A 19946-nucleotide genomic window follows, 5' to 3' on the forward strand; every position below is an offset into this window, starting at 1 on the left:
CAGTCAGGCTTCTGAAAGCCACTGTGAAAAGGATGCATGGCATGCAGGAAAGGGGTAACTTTCTCCTTGCTCGTTTCTCACACGTGGCCTCACAGAAGTCCCCCTGGAAACACTGTTCAGTGTGTGGGAACTGTACTTCTCTCACCCTTTCCAAGTTGCTTCCAGCACCAGATGTTGTCACAGTTACTGCTTCCGTGAAAAGATGGGACAGTCTGCCTGTGGCTTCAGATACCGCAAGGGGATGACCCTGGCACAAGCAGGAGGAGTGGCACAGGTTGGGCAGTGTGCTGCAGTGTCCAGTTCCCCACAGACAACAACTACAATCTCAGAACTCACCAAGGGTGAGCCCACCCTGAGGGGTGGCTCGGTGTGGTCCCCTCACTCGCAGTAGAGCTCCCAGTGTGGTGAGAGGCTGGTACTGAATGTGCCTTCTGACTTCTTGGCTCTGGAGAGGTACGGTTAAAGGGCTTTCTTCTCAACATTACTTTCAGAGAGCTCCTGTGTGCAGAAATCTCCTAGAGTTTAGAGGATGCCAGGACAATAGCAAGAAGCCATTGGTGTGGGGATGCCTCAGCTCTTGGGCTTCATTTTAAGAATATTTCTATACCAGCCAAAAGTTAGAGAGCAAATTGTTGAGAGCCACTTGGCAGTGATTATCTCAGCGTTGTTCCTGAAGAGGAAGAATGACCCAGGCCTCATCCTGGAAGGGCACAGGAGGGACAGCAGCCATGCTGCCTGGTGCTGTGGGTGGCTTCTCTGGCTTCACGTCTGCAGCAAGTCCAGGGTAAGCGCTCCTCTCCTCCCACTGGCATGGAGCATTGGAGAGGACAGCCAGCAGTGCGAGGTGGCCTTCTCTCATGGCCCACCAGAACCTGCTGCTGACGTGCTGGTGGCATTGCTGCTCTCCATTGTTCCCTCTCAGCTGTAGGGCTGCAGGCTTGGACTTCAGCTTGAAAGCCCACGGGTGGTTCTGGTTCTTCTGCCTGAGGGTTTATTTGGGTTTCTGCATCCTGAGTGGGACAGCTGAGCAGTGGGTGTCCCTCCTTCTGCTCGGGTGTGAGTTTGTTTCTTCCTGGCCGTCGGGGTGATGGACAGCATTGCCATGTCTTCCAGAACAGTGACTGATGCTTCTGAGGAAGGGTTTGGCAAGAAAATTTCAAAGGAGAGGCCAAGAGTTTATGCGCAGTGGGGTGTGCAAGGCCCTGTGACTCCATAAGGTGCCACTGCACCCCGAGGTGTTTCCTGTAGAGTCCTTGGTGCATCACTGGGGACCTTCATGTGCACCTTCTCTCTATCCAGATACTCCTCCCAGAGCTGACCATTCCTGGCAGTGTCTGTAAAGGGATTTCTCCAGAACGTCTAGGACAAGGTGCTGTGGTATGCTTTAAAATAATGTGTGATGCTCAAGTGGTAATACAGCAGCACTGCATGTGACATTTGGCAAACAAATGCCAGGCAATGTATCTGGGCAGAGGTTCTGTGGACAGGGCAGGGCTCATTGGTTGTACAACTCAGAGTTGCATGTAGCAACCAAAGAAATTGTGATAAGCAAATGATCCCAGAGACTGGCTTAAGGGATGACAGAAATTATCCTTGAAGGAGTCTGGCTGATGTTCAAGAAGTGGAAGAACCTCTGCCCGGCAAGCAGAAACCTGAAGGCCGCCTCAAGATGCCTCAGTTAAGGGTTTGTGAGATTTTATCACCACCAGTGTGGTCTTGCTGGCCTCATGGTTAATTCTGTTGTTACCACTAATGGTACAAGGTGAGTGAAAAGGCAGAGACTCTGTCAGGTTCTTTGCCCAGGACAGCAATTGCTGAGGAGTTTTTCTGAATCTTTTCTGGCCCCTGGGGTGCCTGAGCTCGCAGTGTGCCTGGCCAGTGTTTGACAGAGAGATGGTTCACACAGCGAACAGTGGATGAAGCTGGCCAGGGGAGAAGATGGAGGGGAGGAGAGCAGGAAGAAACAGCAGGTTAATGTGGTCTGTTTGGTGGGTGTAGGAGGGGTTCCTGCTATTTATGGGATTAATATTTAGTTTGGGAGTCTGGGCAGGCTCCCAACTTTATCAGATGAGCAGGTAGCAGCAGTGGCCCAATAGGCCTTCATCTGTCTTTGTATGGGACATGGCACTGCAGCTGTGAGGTGGCAGGATTTGGCAGTTGCTGTCAGCATCTGACTTTTCCAAATGGGTTCAGTCACACCACATGTGGTGCAACATCTTCTGTCTTTCTGGAAAGGGAATGTGGCAGCTCCTTTATTGCAAGGGTGCACGATATGAGGCATCCTGGGTTGGACAAGTGATGTTGCCAATGACTTTAGTCGTGTTCGTCTGCAAGGTTCCTCCTTCTGTGATGGTGGGTGTACCTGGCCAGTGCGCAAGAGAAAACGAGGAATGGTGGTGTGTTCTCCTGAATTCCCCAACAGCCCAGCTTGTTTGCTGTCATGCTCTTTGGTCAGGGTGTTTCTGTCCAGAAAAGGTAGGAGATTGTGGAGGTTGAAATGCAATTTTGGGCTGTTGGGCATCAGGCAGTGTGGTCCCAGGAACTGGGAGAGCTGTTCCTCATGTTAGTTTTTTGAACATCTAGAGACTGTGAGGGTCACAAGGGCCCAGATGGATGGAGGTGGCGTTGCCCAGGCCTATTCAGTTTGGTAACTGGCTCCTATAGCTGCTGTTAGGGGGTGACTGAGAAGTGACTCTGGCTGCCCAGGGATTCTTCTGCAGCAGCCCAGGGCTCTGGGTGGCTCCTTGGTGTCCACATGAAGTCACTGCTCAAGAGAGCAGGTGGCCTTTGGGGACTCAGCGTGACCAGCGTGGGAAACCCGCCCTGCTGCCTGCTGGAACAGCCATGGACAAACACTGTCCCTTACAGCTGGGTTCTGTGGCAGCAGCAGGCAATGGGGATTGTGGGGTTGGGTGTTCTGCAGAAATCCTCCCTGTTAATACAGGGTGGCACAGTCTGAGCCCCAGATGTTGGCATCAGTCAGAGGAAGGGTTTGGGTCTCACTAAAGCCCTCCAGATATCTGTGGGTGGAGAAAGTCGCTTTCTGGACTCTGACCCTGTCCCTTTCTCCCTTCTTACAGTGGCTCAGAAGGTGGTGGCTCTACGGAAGAAACAGCAGCTTTCCATCGGCCCCTGCAAGTCCCTGCCCAATTCACCCAGCCATTCGTCTGTCTCTGCGGCCTCCATTCCTTCGGTTCATATCAACCAGGTGGGAAACTGGAATGGGGAAACCCAGGGACGCCACATGCTTCTCCATACCCCCTTAGTTCACTCAATACCCAGCATGTTTAGCTTAGCCTTAGACTCGCACTACAGCCCTGGCGTAGCTTTTGGAAAAAGCAGATGGTTGTCACCTTGGTGCTTCTGCCCATAGCCCAGAATAGCGTGATGCTTGCCCTGAGGTCAAACTTTGTATCTAAACCATTGGGTCTGGCTCATGGTTTCCATAGATTGTGGTGTGCTTCCACAGACGCTGGCGGCAGAGCCGTGAGCAGTCTGCAGGGAAGCTCCTGGGCAGAGCAAAAGGAGGTCTCTGAAAGGGGCCTCGGTCTGGCTGCCCTGGCCAGGCAGGCAAGCCTGGCTGGACACAGCTGCCCACAGTCCTGCTCCCTCTGGAAGTGGGAAGCTGATGGTGTTCCATGCATATACAGGTGGGCTTCTTAGGGGATGTATTTGTGGAGGGGCAAGTTCGGTGGTGAATTGAAGGAGTAGCGCAGAGGAGGAGGTTCTCCTCCCCTCTGCCAGGCAAAGGGCTCTGTGCTGTTCTTCTGTCACAGCGTTAGCTAGTCAGGGACTACCAAGGTCTCCATGCCAGGAGGATGGTGAAGCCAGAGGTGTTTGTTTTGTGACTCTGGAGGACCAGAACTGATGCAGGAGGGGCAGGTCAGAAACCGAAGCAGGCTGCCATGGTGAGTGGCTGGTGGAGGAGATCCTTTGGGCAGCTGCCTAATTGCATTAGGGCTTTGCTGCAATTTCCAGCACCCACATAAATGCTAAGCTGGCTCTCTGATGAGGAAGGTGAGATACTGGGCTCTGCTGCTCCTCAGGGGCAGTCAAGCCAACAGGTTCCAGCTCTGAAGCAAGTGGCATATGAAATCACAGGATCTGTAGGAAGGACTTCAGGAAATCTGTCTGCCTGGCATGGTGCTGTCAGACTGAGAAACAGCAAGTGTAGCAGCTGGGTTTATGGAAGATGAGATATGCCATAGCTGGAGCAGCTGTGGGCCCCTTGGCTGCCTCAGCAGTGAGCAGCACTTGAAACAGTTTTTGAGGAAAAGAGTAGCTAAGGACTCAGAGGAACATGTAAAACTGAAGAAAATGCAAAGCAAGTTTAGCAAAACAAATTCTACCAGACTGACACTTTTTTTTTTCATAAGGGGATTGTTTTTGAACCTTAGGGTGTATCTGAGCCTCTTAAGCCCCAGGAGGACTTCTGGTACACCACCACAGGGGAGATTGTTCCTGTACAAACTTGAGTATTGTCTGCAGCCACTAGTTGGACCCTTACATAAAGAATTTTTAAATACCTACATGAAGTTTATACCTGACTGTATAGGCTTCTAAAGATGGACTGTGAGTAGGTGTGTACAGATTTTTGCAGAGACCTATGCAAGCTTCCTGGTGCTCTAGGTCCCCTGGACGCCAGCACGTTCAGATAAAGCCTGTGTGCAAGAGAATAGGCTAAGCCCTGCTGACAGCCAGAGCTGCCTGATGAAGCTACGTAGCTTTCTGATCAGATCTTGCTTGTGTCCAGCGGCCTTGGGATACAGGCAGAGTGAGCACAGACAGCTGCTTGCAAAACATACGCAGCCATACCATCCCCTGCAGTATGTCTGGATATGGGTGCTTTTTGAGAAGTTTACTAGGAGGCATCAAAGGTGGAGAGCAAAGTCCAGGGAAAATGCAGATTTGAGTGTACCTGGTAATTTGAGGATTTTATTAGCAGACAAATTGTAAATAGTCAGAGACTGGTTAGGAGGGAGAGGCAGTCTGCACTGAAAGGGGGAGCAGGGCAGAAGATGGCCAAGGGCAGCGTTCCTCAGGGAGGAGCTGAACACTTGTTTAATATTTTCTTCAGTGTCCAAAGTATGAGAAAAGGGTCCTAACAAATAGGTGCTAATGGCACTTGCTGTGCCAGGCAATGTGTTTGTAGTGAAGCTAAAAACGTGTTCCCTGTGTGAGCGGTGTGGGAATACCAGACTCCTCATTCTGATTCCAGTTGTAAGTATGCATTGTAACTGGTGTAGGAACAGCAAAAAGCAAGTGGAAGGCAAAAGAGACCCTAATGCAAGAGGAAGTTAAGGACTTGGCTTGTTTAGCTGAGGAAAGCAAAGGCCAAAATGGAACAAACCTAACCTCTAAAATACACAGCTGTGAAAGGAAAGGACTTCTTAAGAAAAGAAGGTGCTAGAACAAAAGGGCTGGATATAAGACTGGCCATGTGGAAGAAAAGTTTGGCCATCAGAAGAAGTTTCTAACTGCATGTCATGAGCTTTGTTAGAGGTTTTTGCTCAGAAACCTCCCTGCTTTCCTTTCCTTCCTGCAGAGTACCTTTCAGCCCGGTTTGCAGACGACGTCTGTGTAGAGGTGAAAGCTGGTTCGTTGGCTCTGAGGCAGGACCTTTACTCTCAGTACCTTGCTGTGCTCCTGAGGCTTTGCCGGAGGGACCTAGGTAGTTCTGGTGGAAAACCAGAGCTGTTAAAGGGAAGTAACGCAGCATGCAGCTAACAGAAAATTGCAGCTAACTGTGGGGCCTTTCTAAGCAAGAAATATTTATTGATTGCCTGGGTTGTAGCAGAGTCAGCAGTAACGATAGGCCATGTCCTTCTGGAGCTTCCTCCCTCTGTCCTCCCTCCGCCCGTATATGCTCTGTGCCTGTCTAGCACTGTGTCCCTTGTGCTCTCAGCAAACCTGGATGCCACAGTGAGGATCAAAGTTAATTTCTGTTCCCTGGGTCTTCTGTGGCTCAGCCACAAACCCTTTCAGTTCCCATTGACCTGCTGCAGTAATCTTTGCTGTGGTGTTTGCACATCTCTCTTCCATTACAAAAAGCACTTCTAAAAATAGAGTATGAAGTAATGGAACGGGTGAGTGATCGTAAAATGCTGTGAAGTATTTCCCTGTTCTTGCTTGGGCTCAGGAATGACGTTCTGGAACTGCTTTCTGCTGTCCTCGGAGAAAATCCAACTGGCTTTGAGAAACACAAGCTTACTGATTGCTGATGTTTCTAACATGGACCTGGGCAGAGCAACCCATCTGGTGCATATGGGCTTGCTGCCCATGCGGGAGGACACCCAGTGACCAGGCAGTAACTGCAGCAGGCATGCAAAAGAGCCCAGAATTGCTCTCGGGAGTGCGCCGTGATGGTGGTGACGCACCAAAGGGTATGGTTTCCAGCATGAGCTGGAGCAGCTGTCCCTGACACAGGAGAGAGCTGGGTGCAGACAGCTCTGGAGTCCTGCTGGGCACTGCGCTCCAGGTCTGGGCTGCAGAAGTGCCGGAGCCTCTGGGGGGCTGGGTGATGGTGGCCTCTGCTCCTGGCACTGAGATAACCAGTGGGGCAGCTCTGGGAGGAGATGGACAGACTGTACACTGTCAGGAAGGATGAACAAGAGAGTGACAAGGTCTTTGCAGAGTAGTGTTGTGTTCTGTCTTTTTCTACCTGAGGGTATGGGCCTCTCGCCAAGGTTTCCTACTTGCCTTCGCAAGTGAGAGGGTAGGAACTGGCGCAGGGAAAAGGATCTCAAGGAAGGGTTTGGGAACATGGGATTTAACATGGAGATGAGGTGGAAAGAAGCCAGACAAAGAATATAATTAGGAGCTTTTGTTTGCCTTGTACCACAGCTAGGTATTGGTGCACGCAGGCAAGACACACACACTGGGACAGAAGGATCTCTTTTTCTTCTCAGTACTGCTTGTGGGAACAGCAGGACTGGCATTTGCATCTTGAGTGCTTGGCCAGGAGGAGCCCTTGGGAGCCTGTGCACTGCTCTGTCCTCACAGGGCCTGATTTTGGATGTCGAGAGGTGCTGCCTGCAGCTGCTGGCTGTGTGTGGTGGCAGCATTGCTCTGTCCCTTCCAGGCAGTTATGGCATCTTGGGCAGCGTTTCATTCCCGTTAGCAGGCTGCCCTTCTGACGGCTGTTAGCAACAGCATTCCCTTCCCCCTGGATCGTCCCTCTTCCCTTCTGCTGGTAGCTACAGTTGAGGTCTGCGTCCCTTCATAGCTTTGTGCCCGGAGAGGTGATCGTGCCATCTGAGAGGAGAGGAATGTTCTGCTCGGTGCCTGGTCTCCTGGCCCGTGCAGGCAGGGACAACTCTGTCTTCTGGAGCTGTTAGTGAAGGCAGCACGTGTCTTCTGGAAACGGAAACAAGTGGTCCCTACGAAGCGTTGCTTATGGCAGGCAGGAGCTGGGAGCCAGCCCTGCCTCTCGTTATAGTCCTGGGGACATCTTTTCTGGAAGAAGTTTGATGCTACTAGTTGAGCCAAACTAACTTTTTTGGAAACGGCCACCGCTTGTCTGGTCTCCTGACAATCTGGCCAGTCCATTGCAATTACTGGGAGAGGAGACACCCTAGAGGACCCTGGTGATTTTGTCACCCATCTGTGCAGACAACTTCTGGTGTGAGGTGGTGGCTGGTTTCCAAACCTTTGTGATTGAGCCAGGTTCCCAAATCGGCGGGGCTCTGGAACAGCAGTGCTGTGCGAGGTGTTTTGGTGTCCTTGCACATTGGATGATCCTCTTTATGAAACAGTTCTTGAACCAGCCAAAGGCCCCAGTTTCATTTCTGTCTTTGGGAGTTTGGTGGGTTTTGCTTTTATTCCACTGCGGTGCCTGGTGCCTCGGAGGACACTACTTCCATCAAGGTGGAGAGGTACGGAGCTGTAGTAGCAGGTCAGCTGTGATCAGGGTTTTCCACCAGCACTCACGAGTGTGCCAGATGTGCTCATCAGGTCTGTGACCCTCAGTACCGTGTTCAGCATCTCCCTGGTCCTCGCATGGCAGGAGCCACGGCCAGCCCCAGGAGTCCTGCACGCTCCCTTGGGGTTGCCAGGTCTGTCCCTCAGGCCTTCCTAGTGCACTGCTCATGGGATGTGGATCTGCACCCGTTTGAACAGACACCTCAGATCCCCCAGGACCCCAGCTTTCCCCCAAGGAAAGCTCTTGCTTGCCTGCTGGTTTGGGCTCTCCTCTCTGGTGTCCTGCCCGCACCCATCACTGGGCAAGCAGGTTAGATGGGTTTGGGAATCCCATTTCTCAGCTTGGCCTTGACTTCTACCCTGCTCCCTTTTCTGGCAGCTGCCTGTCCCTTGCTTGCAGGGTATGGGTGGGAGTTTCTTGGGCCAGTGGATGCTTGCAGTACTTGCAGAGTTATTCCACCTGATTTCCTTACTGTTGCTACCCCTTTCTCCATCTTTCTTCAGGGACTCTGAGATGCGTTTAGGAGTACCCCAGGCTGTGGGATGAGTCACTGTTGCCCGTTTGCTGTGGGACAGAAGTTTGTCTTTCTGCCAGGGAACTCATTCCCAGCAGCTGGCAGGAGGTAACACAGGCACCCCACACCAATCCTTGCAGGCTGGTGGAATGAACTGCGTAGTCCCGTGGGCCCTGGGAGCCGCTGCCGGCCCCCGCCGTGCTGCGTGGGTGCCTGGGTGTCCCTGGCTCTGCTCAGCTGTCCTGGCACAGGATGGCCCAGTGTCACAGCTTCACTCTGCTGGCCTTGGCCTGCGGTCCTGCTCGGGTTCTTCAGTGACAGCATGAAGTGCATTTACCGAGACTTTAGTAAGAGACCAGATGAAAGAGGTGGAAAATTACAGTTTGCAAGTGAAATGAAACACAAATGGCAGCTCACCTGTGCTCAGTAGTGAGTGCTTCCTTGCCTGTCGCAGCACGTTTCAGGAGAGTTCGGTCAGCGCGTGTGTCTTGGCAGCTGAAGCAACGGGTGTTTGCATTTCCTCATGGAAGCCCGTGTCCCGTAGCCTGCTCAGCCTGCGATGCTCTCCATTTCATGGTCTGTACACTCCTGTGGCTTCGTCCCTGTTCCTGTGCAGACTCTGAGTCGGTGGCTGCTGTTCATTTGCACTCTTCCGTTCAGACCCCTTCCTAAATTTCACTCCTTGTTCCACCTCGTGCCTTTTTATGCCAAGAGTTACTACATCTTAACTTCAGCTGAGTTCTTCCCTGCTGAGGCACCCTATGGCACTATTGATATTCTTTGAAGTTCACAATATTCACCCATCACACACTAATGGGAAGGACTTGTCCCACATGCCTTTTACTACGTTTTCAGCTTCTGCTGCATTCTTAGATTTTGATAGCGACCACAGGTGGTTGTTCAAGTGGATCAGCAAAGTAGCTGCCAGGACCAAAAATAAGGTGTTTGCCCAGACCTGTCATCTTGTCAGGGTTCTCCCACATCCCTGTGGTTTGTTCTGGGTCCCTGGATCCCTAGTGAAGTCTTGGAGCGGTCTGCTTCAGTTGAGCAGTGCAGTGGTCAGGATTGCCTGTGTAGCCAGAGGCTGCACTGCTGCCTGCCTTTGGGGGAATTTCTCCTCTGCCCCCAAACTCACGGGGTGGTACCAGTCCTCACACTTACCTTTGTAGGTTGGTGCAAGACATCCTCCAGCCCCAGTACCTTTCCTGAGGTTTGGGGGTCTGTGGGACACCAGCAGGCTCAAATGCTTGTGTCCTTTGTCACTCAAGAACAACAGTAACCTTGACTTGTCTCCAACACTAGGCAAACCTATGGGCTAAGGAAAATTATTCCAGCCAGGCAAAAATTACGAACAAGGTTACAGGGAGTATGTAAAATACAAACCGCAATTTAGCAAGATTTCTTCCTAGGAGCTTTAGCATCCATCACCTAACATCCACAGGTTTGTCCCAGCTGCTATGGCAGGAGCTCAAACTCCTTCTTCTGAACTTCAGTTCAGCCTCTTCTGAACTGAATCCTTCCCACAGTCATAGCTTCATAAATGTGCTGACAAGGTTACTGAAATATGCAGAGCTTAGCCAGGAGACTACCTCAGAGTGGTTTCTGGACTCCTGGCAGCTTTGCCTGGCTTACCTTCCTGGGCAGCAGGTTTTCTGTGTTGCAGCATCGGCCATCTCTTCCCTCATACTTGGAATCTTTTTCTTTTTTTGGCATGGTTCACACATTATGCATCAGTTAAATACTGATTGTACACGCATTGTTATGCCTGATCCTAAACTTGAGCAGTCTCAGCAAATTCTCTTCAACTTGGTAGCCCGAGCTTTCTGCATCTGTTCCTTCATCACAGCATTTGCAGAACACTTCTTCACACAGTGTTGAATCCATGGTTTGCAGGAGGTCTCTGTTCACGGTTCAGAAGTCACTGGCAGGTTGGCACATTACTTTGCTTCTCCGTGTCCCTGGTGGTCCCCGCTTCCCTAGGACATGGCAGCAGAACTCCCTCGTTCAGTGCAGGGTTTGTCAGCTGGATGGCCTGCGGAGAAGCTCCCTGGTGACATTCACCTCTCTGAATGGAGTGCCTGGCCTTTTTTACGTGCGGAGAAGCACAAGCAGACCGGGTTCCCACTCCTTCTGTGTTTCAGGGCACCAGAAGCTTTCCTGTCTCCAGACAGGCTTGGGACAGTCTGAATCCTGTACTGGCAGGGAGGCCACCTACTCACAGCAAGGCTTTCCTGAAAGCCACAGAGCAGCCGCGTGGCCTCCAGCTCCTCGGTTTGAGCCACACGTGCTGCCAGGCTGGCGGCAGGTGGGAGCTCAGCCAGTGAGTCCCTTTTGGTACGAGGCTCCCTTTCCCCGCTGGGCAGGCTGCAGAGGAGCTGTCGCTTGGTGCTGCCCTGTCTCCAGCATGGTCTTAGGGTCTCCCAGACCCACCTGGAGACAGCGGCCTTCAAGGACGTTTTGTCAGCTCACAGGCTTCACCTCCCTGCTGTGGAAGGGTGTTTTGCTCTGGCTTCAGGTGCACCGTGCTGCAGGCAGGCTGTTGTGGAGCTGCTCCAGAGCCTGGGATAGCCCTGGCCAGTAGGGGCATTCTAACTTCCCAGAAGCAGCTCTCAGCTCCCTGAACATGGCCGCGAAGGAGGTCCATCTCAGAGTCCTTCCAAAGCAGGTTTTCCCTGTGGCACACTTGGCTGCCCTCAGTCAGAAGTCCCTTGCTGTGCCTCAGAGAGGAAGAAGTTGGGCTGATTCTTGGATGACTCTTTCCTCTCTTAAGAGAAGTTCTCTTTTGTGTGTCTTCTGCCATTTCTCTCATCAAAGATGAGACGATCCATAGCTTGTGTGAAAGTGCACCCTTTCTAGGAGACTGGGCTGTGGGTTGCTGTCGCTGCTCTGCCTGCACAGCTTCTTTCACGCTTCTAACATTTCTTAACTGCTTGTCTCAGAATAAGGCTCAGGTTCTTGGAGCACGGCATACACATGCGGGTGTTTTCTCACTGAGCACCTCTGGCAGATCCTCATCCTGCATGTGGTTGCACTTTCTGCTCTAAGCAGTAGGTGGGAGTGGAGGAAGCCCCGAGGCCGTCGGATGCTGCTGCTCTGTGAGCATATGAACTGGGAGGAGGTGGGCTGCTCCCTGCAAGGGGTGCCGGAGCTCTCCTAGCCTTCTAGGAGCAGCTTCTTCAATGTGTTTTTGAAATACTGTTCAAAGATCGGCAGAACTGCCAAAGAGAGCTCAGGCTGGCACGTGCCTTGTCGTAGTAAGACGTCCTGGGCTGCAGATCAGAAATGCTTTTGTGCAGGTGTTGCTCCTTGGGACCTCTTGTAAGCTCATTTCCAGGTTGTTGCCCGCAGAGGTTGCGTGAGCAGAATGCGAGTGAGCACCTACTTGTCTGAAAGAAATGTGTTGCTGAGATGGTTGCGCAAACTGCATGGTTAGATCTTCCCCTCTCCCTGAAGTCAAGCAAGTTGTTAACGAAGACGCAGTGCGTTGTCCCACATGTTCCCAGACATGGGTTACTGCAGCCAAGGCCACGGTGGTCCACAGGCTCAGGAGGTGTGTGCCACCCTTGGGGTCTGCTTGGATAAACCTCAAAACCAGCAGCAGAGATGCGTTTTACGTAGAGGGTGAGCTTGACTTGTGGCAGCCTGTGCTTTAGGACACCAGAAAGGCGAAGGCTTGAGTCCTAGTGACACAGATCCCTGTTGGTATCGTGGCTGTCATCGTAAGACAGGGAAGGGACCAAGCGGGACTTGGAGCCAGGCAGGCTGTGGGCTGCCTTGCAGCTTCATGTCCAATGGCCTCTGCGGAGAGGAGGGTTCCCACCAGCAGACTGTCGAGGGATAGCTACACCAGTCCTGTGTTTTGGAGAGGGAGCATGCTGAAGTATCCCCAGCCATGCCCCTCCGAGAAGAGCCAGCTGCTGCTCTTCAGAGCTGCGTGGTTCATTGCTGCCTCTGTGCCTTTGCTCCAGCCTGTGTGGAAGGGCTTCCATGGCTGCCGGCCGACAGCCAGCAGTCAGGTCTTTCTGTCCATTTGCTGCTCTTTGCTGTTGGTGTCAGAATTTGAACATTTTACCAGTGGAAGAAACTAGAACATAAAGAAGGGAATCGGCTTTCCCAAGATCCCCTGTTGGGCAGGAGCAAGTGCATGCCCCCGTCCCAGTCCTGTGCTGTACCTCCTTGCCCCCGGTGCATGAAGCTTACTAGGTGGAAGGTGTTTCCGCAGTTGTGCCCCGGGCAGCTGCTTGTCTCTGTCTGACTGTCCCATCTCGCTCTGCCCTAGGCCACCAATGGTGGAGGAGCCTTCAGTGACTACTCCTCCTCTGTGCCCTCCACACCCAGCATCAGCCAGCGGGAGCTGCGGATTGAGACCATTGCTGCCTCCAACACACCCACCCCCATCCGCAAGCAGTCGAAGCGACGCTCCAACATATTCACGGTAAGTGACACTGGGGTTGGAGGAGCTTTGGGGTGAGTTTTCTGAGGGTCAGGCAAGGACAGGGAAGGGAGTGGGTCTGCAGCAGTCTCACCCCACAGGCTTTCGTGCACTAGTCTCTAGGTGAACCTTGCTGTGCTGGCCAGGGAGGGATGGGTGGTAGGGGACACAGAGCGGGTGCATGGGGGGTATCCCCGCAGGAGTGTGCGTGTGCAGCAGGGAGGGAGGGAGCCTTCTGTGTGCACAGGGACTGTGGTGCCGAGAGCTGCTTCTGGTGGGGGGGTGTGTGCATGGGGGAGCACCTGAGAGCAAGCCGTTCCTTGCACACATAGGAGTGTGCAATGGGGTACGCTTGTGTGTGTGTGTATAGTGCGTGTGCGTGAGCAGCGCTCCCGATCTTTACTGGGGAGAGCTGCACTTTGTGCGTGCACAGCACCAGTGACCTCTGCCGTTCCTCTCCTTGGGGCCGTGTCCCCCGAGCGTGGCACGAAGCCCCTGGTGACTGGGCCTCCTGTTTGGTGCCAGCTGTGCTGTACCAGGTGGTGCTGTGCAGAGCTCAGCACATGGCACTGGGCCCCACTCGCTCCAGTACCCAAACCCCACATCTGTGTGACTTGAGCAGTGCGCCTGGGAACTGCTGTGGGGCATGGAGGGAGGGGAGGCATTAGGGAGCCAGCAAAGCCATGGGCCCCAGGTGATACAGGGTACGTTTGCAGCTATTATCTCTGCTGGTTGAATTGCAGCCTGCCTCTCAGCACGCTCTCACACCATGCACACACCTGTCCACGCAGCGTGCACACAGTCCTGCCCACACACTTACCCTCGCTGTTAGCACAGCCCGTGAGTTTCCCCTTGCTGTTAGCACACACATACTCCTAGTCCCCGTGTCTAGCGTAGATAGCCTGTGTTCCCCATGTAAATGTGCTCCTCTCCCCTTGGTGCCCCTGTAAACGTGCTGGGCTCAGGCCTCTCTCCTCCTCATCTAAATGTGCTTTCTAGCCACCATTGCTCAGCACACCCGTGTCTGCTGTCTGTGGAACTGGCCACCACAAAGTCCTTGTACGTTTTGCACCATGTTATCCTGTGTGAACAGCCGCCATTGCTCTAGACCCAGACCACATGAATTCACAATGTCCCGTGCCCCATCCCTCCCACTGCACTGTTGGCATCCCAGATTCCCCTGACTCCTTGTGCTGGGACCGTACCCATCTCCCCCAGCTTCTGACATCCTGGAAGCATCTGCTCTGATGTCCTGAATGCTCCATGCGCTCCCCACCATCTGCATCTCATACGCCTCCCGGTTCTCCGGTTCTCCGTGTGCACGTGTTCCCAGCCCCTCCGCAGCGCACGTGCTCGCCCCCGCTCCCTGTGCTGCCTGGCAGGTAGGCTGTCCTCCGCCAACCTCCTCCTCCCAGCACACACAGCCCCTTGGAGCAGATCCACTGCTCCTGACGCATGGTTGTCTCCTTACTAGCCCTCCCCTCCTCTGTGTGCTCACGCCTCCCTGAGGATGCCCTGTAGGTCTCCTGTTGTCGACGGTCATGCTTACTGTTGTACTTCAGTGCTGATGGATGCTTCTCCTCCCTCCCCGCCGTTTCTCTCGCTCATGCTTGCTGCTGTGCACCAGTGCACGCGGGCGCTCATGCACTGCCACCCATCCTTCTGCTCGCCTGCGCACTGACGGGTTCTGGACTCGCCGTCAGCTCATGTTCATGCTCTCTCACTCCTCCCGGAGCCCCATGCTCAGCTCACTTGGTGTGGGCACACGCTTATGGGGGGGAGGAGGGCGGCTTGCTGTGGGGCTTACGCTTATTTGCTGTGGACGTCATCATCCGTCTAGGACTCTCACTTGCTCGCTCATTCTGGGCTCAAGCTTGCTTACTCTCGTTTTGGGGCTCACCCGTGCTCATCTGGGCTCGCGCTCACTCGCCGTGGTGCTGGGGCTCACGCTCACTTGCTTGCTCTTGTGCCTGTGCACATACATGGCTCACGTTGAAGTCTTCACCCCATTGGGTCGTGGCAGCAGCAGCAGCTCCCGACACCTCCTCCCTCAGCGCGACAGGGCCAGGAAGAGTAGGGAAGGGAAAGGAAGGGAAGGGAAGGCTATTTTTCTGCCGCTAGCTTTTCCCAGGCAGGCAGCATAGTTGTAGCCAGCAGCCCCCGTCCTCAGGGGGTCCCCCAGGTGGGCACGGGCCTCTCCGAGGTCCGGCGCTGGGCAGGGCCGCGCTCCGCTCAGCACCAGGAGCAGCTGCAGCCCCAGTCCCGAGCTGTGCCTGGCTCCTTCGCGTCCAGTCCTCCTCCTCCTCCTCCTCCTCCTCCTCCTCCTCCTCCTCCTCTCCTCCTCCTCCTCCTCCTCCTCCTTTCCTGCTCTCACTCCCCTCCTGCTCCCCTCCTGCTCCCCACGCCGGATCGCGCCCCGCCGCCCCAGAGGCATGGGTCTGCGTGCCGGAGACCACCAGGTGGAGACAGACTCTGCCTGAGAGGCGCCCACCCCATCCCCGCTAGCTGGAGCCCAAACCCCGACTGCTGCTGCCGCCGGCGCCCTGCTCCGTGGCCTGTCTGTCTGCCTGTCCGCTGGCGCCCATCACTGACAGACTCGTGTCCGTGTTCTGAGTATAACTTGCCAAACTCTTTATTCTTTCGATATTTGCAGATATGTGCCACTGTTTCCAACTTTTCATCAACAAAAAGGCCTTTCCAACTCCTTCCAAATTAGAAGATCCAGGTGGTTACACACGGCACCTCTGTACAAATTCTCTCACTTTTCATTGCCTCTCCAGGGCCGGATAAGGGATGGGCACTGGGATTGATCTAAGATTAGAGGCTCGCCCGCCCTCCAGCCAGCATGGGTCCCCCCCTCGGAGACACGCAGGAGCCTTTTAAATCCCCCCAATGTAAAGTCTAGGAAGCGCTGAGACGGCCTGCGCCTGCACTTTAAGCTGGGACATTTCTGGGCCTGCTGGATGCTGTCTAGGCACTTTCCATGCTCGGGGATGCCAGGCGGACGACCCTCATGGGATGGGAAGACCTGCAGACCCGCCGGGACCGGGCGACAGCAGCGAGTGGAGCTGGATGGGCCAAAAGACGCTTTGCTGCTGCCTGCGGGAGCTGCTGTTAGCGCCTGCTGCTAGCACTCAGCTCCTTCCTCCCTACTGCACCTCCTGCAGCCTGCATGGACTCCTGCTCCTCCTCCTCTTCCTCCTCGCAGCAGAGCAGCCATCTATGTCTCTTTAGTTTTCTTCTCTTTCAATCTCTTTGTTTTGTTCTGGGCCCAAAAGCAAGTGAATCGGTGTCCCAGGCGCGTGGGGCTTGTGTCCCTTTCTGATCCAAAGCACATGGGGCGCTCCCGGACTGAGGGGGTGTGTAGGACGCTCCAGAGAGACGCTGCCGCTGCCCTTCTGCCATTGTTGTGATTCTGAATGTATTGATTGTGCTCCATGCCGTGTATGACTTGATATTTTCCTCTGTCCTAAGCACTTTGAATGAGTTCTGCTCAACAGACTGTATATTTCATATTGTATTTATTGGAGTTTGCTCTCACCGCAGCCGCCCTCGGGGGCTGGCAGGTTTTGCTCTCAACTCTCTAGACGTGTGATAGATATTTATTGTCCATGCTCTTTTGTAAGGGGCTGGTATCTCTGCCCGGTGACCTGTGCTACTTTGTATGGTGCAAGTGTGTTAACAGAATAAATCTGTTGGATTAGTACAGGTGTGAGTTCCTTCACTGCCTTAGCCTCTCCTGCTTCCATCCATGCTCCACCTGCATCCCATGCCATTTCTGTCTGTCACCATGTCCTGTGTGCCCCCGTGGGAGGGGGGGGTCAGAGGTAGCCCCGTTCTGCTAGGAGGACAGCTCTGCTTGCAGTTGTGGGGGGAGAGGACAGCTTGCCAGGGGCAGGTGGTGGGGAGGCTGGGGCTGGAGTGTCCCTAGAGGGGACGGGCGAGACGCTGGCTGCTCCATGCGCTGGGAGACCTGGCCTGGGGGAGAGTGGTCTGGTCTGGTCTGCTCTGGCAGCCCGCTGGGGATGGTGGGGCCGTGCGTTTCTGTATCCCGTGCTCCTGTCTCTAACGGACCTGTGTCTCTTCTCTTCCAGTCTCGAAAGGGCACGGATCCGGAGCGGGAGAAGAAGGTGCCAGAGTGTAAAGCGGACAGTATCGGCAGCGGGCGGGCCATTCCCATGAAGCAGGTTCGATCCTCCTCCCTTCACCCCCATGCAAGAACAGGCTCCCTGGGGAGGTGCCGCGAGGCTTTACGGTGTGGACTGGGGTGCCTTCGCTGGGCACGAGGCACGGGGGAGCACGGAGGAGCTGGGTGCCCCTCAGCCTACCGGCCCAGGTGCCTTGAGGGGCTGCACACCTGCCTGGACCTGAGGAGCACTGTGCTGGGGGTGCTGGTGTGGACCCTGCACCATGTGTGGGTGCTGGGTGCGGAGCGGGGGCTGCTCCGGCCAGCTGGCGGAGCTGTTCCAGCAGAGGGCAACCGTGCCCCACGCCTGCTCCCCGGCCCCCCAGCTGCAGCCCCCCACTGCAGTGCTCCTCTTCCTCTTCCTCTGCTCTCCCCTCTCCCTCTCCTCTCCGCTCCTGCTCTGCTCCTGCTGCTGCTCCACACCAGCCCAGCTGTCCTCCAACAGGACAGGGAGGCTCTCCTCATCAGGGCAATGGCAAAAAGCAACAAGCACAGTGCCCACACCGTGAGCTGCCATGAATCAGAGGACGGCAGCCACTTGCTCTGGCAGCAGTGTGTTCCACTCCTGCCTCCTGGCTTCCAGGGAAGCTCAAGCTGCCTGGAACCAAGCCTGACCATTGCCTGTCCCCCTGTCCATCAGCTGGAAAAGCAGTGACGGGCAATGTCGGAATGAGCCAAGTGGTATGGATTGGGTGGATAGTGTTTCCAGCAGGATGCCCTTGCACTACTGGCAAGACTCATCTGTTCACTGCTTTGCAGCACTTGGCTGTGCTTCTGCCTTGCACCCTGTACCCCCTGTTGTGAATCCATTTTTCTTCCCCAGCTGGCCTCTCTCTGCCCTGTCTGCCTACACACTGCCAGGGCTGAGCTGCTGTGCCCGTAAGGCCGGTTACATCTCTGCATCGCAGGAGCATTGGGTAGTGGGGCGGAAGGGCAGAATCTGCGTCCTGACCAGGTACTGTCTCCCTGGTACCGTTTCATGCTGAGTGTTCACTGGGGAAAGAGATCCCCAGGAAGGACTCAGTGAGGCCAGGCTGACTGAGGAATGGGATGGTGGGTCAAAAGAGAGAAATGCTGCTTGCTGCTGGAGCTCCCAAAGCTTTCTGTCCTTTCCAGTCCATGTAGTAATACTGTGAAAGGTTTGCGAAGGGTTGCTGTCAGTGCCGCTGACAGGGGAGTGCAGTGGAGCAGTGCTGGAAGGAGGGCTGCGTTTGGGAGGGCAGCGTGCTGAAGGTCGGCTCTGGGGCTGGAGCGGAGCACTGGCAGGAAAAGCAACGCTGGGTGCCAGGGCAGGGGCTGTGGGGTCTCACACATGGGGGCTCTGCTTCCAGAGTGCTAAAGGCTTGCACAGCCCCAGCGGGAAGGGGCATATCAGCTGCATGCCAGGTCATGCCCCTTCTCTCTGTGTCATAGGTCCTTTTTTTTAATCTCGGGGTTGGAGAAGGGATCAAGGCTCCTTTAACTGTTTCTTCCACTGCTTCTGCTGGTGGGGTGCTTGCCCCTCTGTCCACACTGCTCCTCTCATTTCCAGGTAGAGCTGGCTGCCTCTGCACACCCTCTGGTAGGGGCTGTGTGCTGGAGACAACGGGGCATGCCCGATCCAGCACCACCGAGCACTGACCTAGAGGGCTGTGAGGTGCACAGTCCAAGTCCTGGCTCTGTGCCATGTGTGCTCCCTTTCGGCTGCCCGTCAGCATGGTGGGTAGTTGGTTTGCGGTGGCAGCGCCTGTGCGCTCTGATTTCGTGTCAGCCCAGCACGGCAGGCAGGGGAAGCAGTGGGCAGTTGTTCCGTGGTGAGGAAGGGGAGGCTGAGAGCAGAGCAACTGCGGCCTTGAGCTAGACCTGACTTGGCTCCCCAAAACCGTGCTGCTGACTGCAGGAGGTCTGGTTGTGGGAGCATTTTAATGGCCTTTGGTTTCTGGAAGTTTGGGTTGCTTTTTCCAGGATTTCCCTTCACTCAGCATGGCAAGATGCTTTCTTTACCTGCTCCTGTGTCTCTCTGTGTTGCTAACTGGGCCTAGACTTGTCCAGTCTGCTGGAAATGGCAGTGTTTTAGTGTAATTATTAAGTCGTTCCTTGCTGTAGGCAGAGCAGTGCTGTTACTGAGTTGAGCAGGTGGAGAACTGAGACAGACGAACGCCTAGGTCTGCAAAACAAAGCTTGGACATCATTCCTGTGCTTTGTAAGAACAAATAGGTGCCAAACTACTTGCCTGGTTCAGGACTTAAGTGAAGTGACCAGTTTGCACGGCAGCAGCTCGCCAGGAGAGCCTGGAGCAAAACACTACCTTGTAAGATCTGGGTCTGTGCCCGGGCTCAGGACTGGCACCTCCTGTAGCCAAAACTGCAGGAGGTGATTTCACAGAGGAGATCCTGGCAGTCTTTTTACAGGAACATGTACTGACACTGGGGGAAGCAGTGTCTTGTCAGAAAGGTAGGCGCCAGTTTATGCGAATGGCTCTCCCTCCTGAGCTCTGACTGACTGTGTTACACCATACTGGAGCTGCTGGCCCTGGGGCAATGCTCAGGCCAAGAGCACTACTGTGACCTGTCTCTTGAGATACCATGGCACTCTGAAATTGCTGCCCTCCCACTGCTTGAATTAAACAGTTGTGCTACAGCATCTTAGGAAGACACAGAGCTTTGTTCCTAAAGGAGAAAACAAGCCAATATCCACAAGCAGTTTATGGGGGATGGGGTTGATATAAACATGCAGTGCGGTAGATCCAGAGTAACATCAGAGTGCTGCAGTTCTGCACCATCCCTGCTGTGGCCTTTCGCCAGGTCATCCCTCCAGGAGGAGCAATGACATGGCACCACCAATGTGAAAAGGAGCAAAGACTCTCAGGAGCTGTAGCTCCATATCACAAAGATTAGGGATAGGTGATGATTGC

The 19946-nt window shown here is 54.4% G+C and overlaps 1 protein-coding gene across 3 annotated transcripts in view; it reads left to right on the forward strand.

The window, feature by feature from the left end:
- AGAP3 (ArfGAP with GTPase domain, ankyrin repeat and PH domain 3) overlaps positions 1–19946 on the forward strand; it is a 152079-nt gene that overhangs the window by 70927 nt on the left and 61206 nt on the right. For 2 of the 3 annotated variants that reach the window (XM_049798296.1, XM_049798295.1), the window contains exons 7-9: positions 3081–3208; positions 12715–12870; positions 16962–17054. In XM_049798296.1, the coding sequence (XP_049654253.1) occupies positions 3081–3208; positions 12715–12870; positions 16962–17054 (377 nt within the window). Of the gene's footprint in view, positions 1–3080; positions 3209–12714; positions 12871–15520; positions 15642–16961; positions 17055–19946 lie in introns of those variants that run through there. The other variant, XM_049798297.1, reaches the window with a different exon arrangement.

This window comes from Accipiter gentilis, chromosome 4 (assembly GCF_929443795.1).
Source record: "Accipiter gentilis chromosome 4, bAccGen1.1, whole genome shotgun sequence".
Classification (NCBI taxonomy): domain Eukaryota; kingdom Metazoa; phylum Chordata; class Aves; order Accipitriformes; family Accipitridae; genus Astur; species Astur gentilis.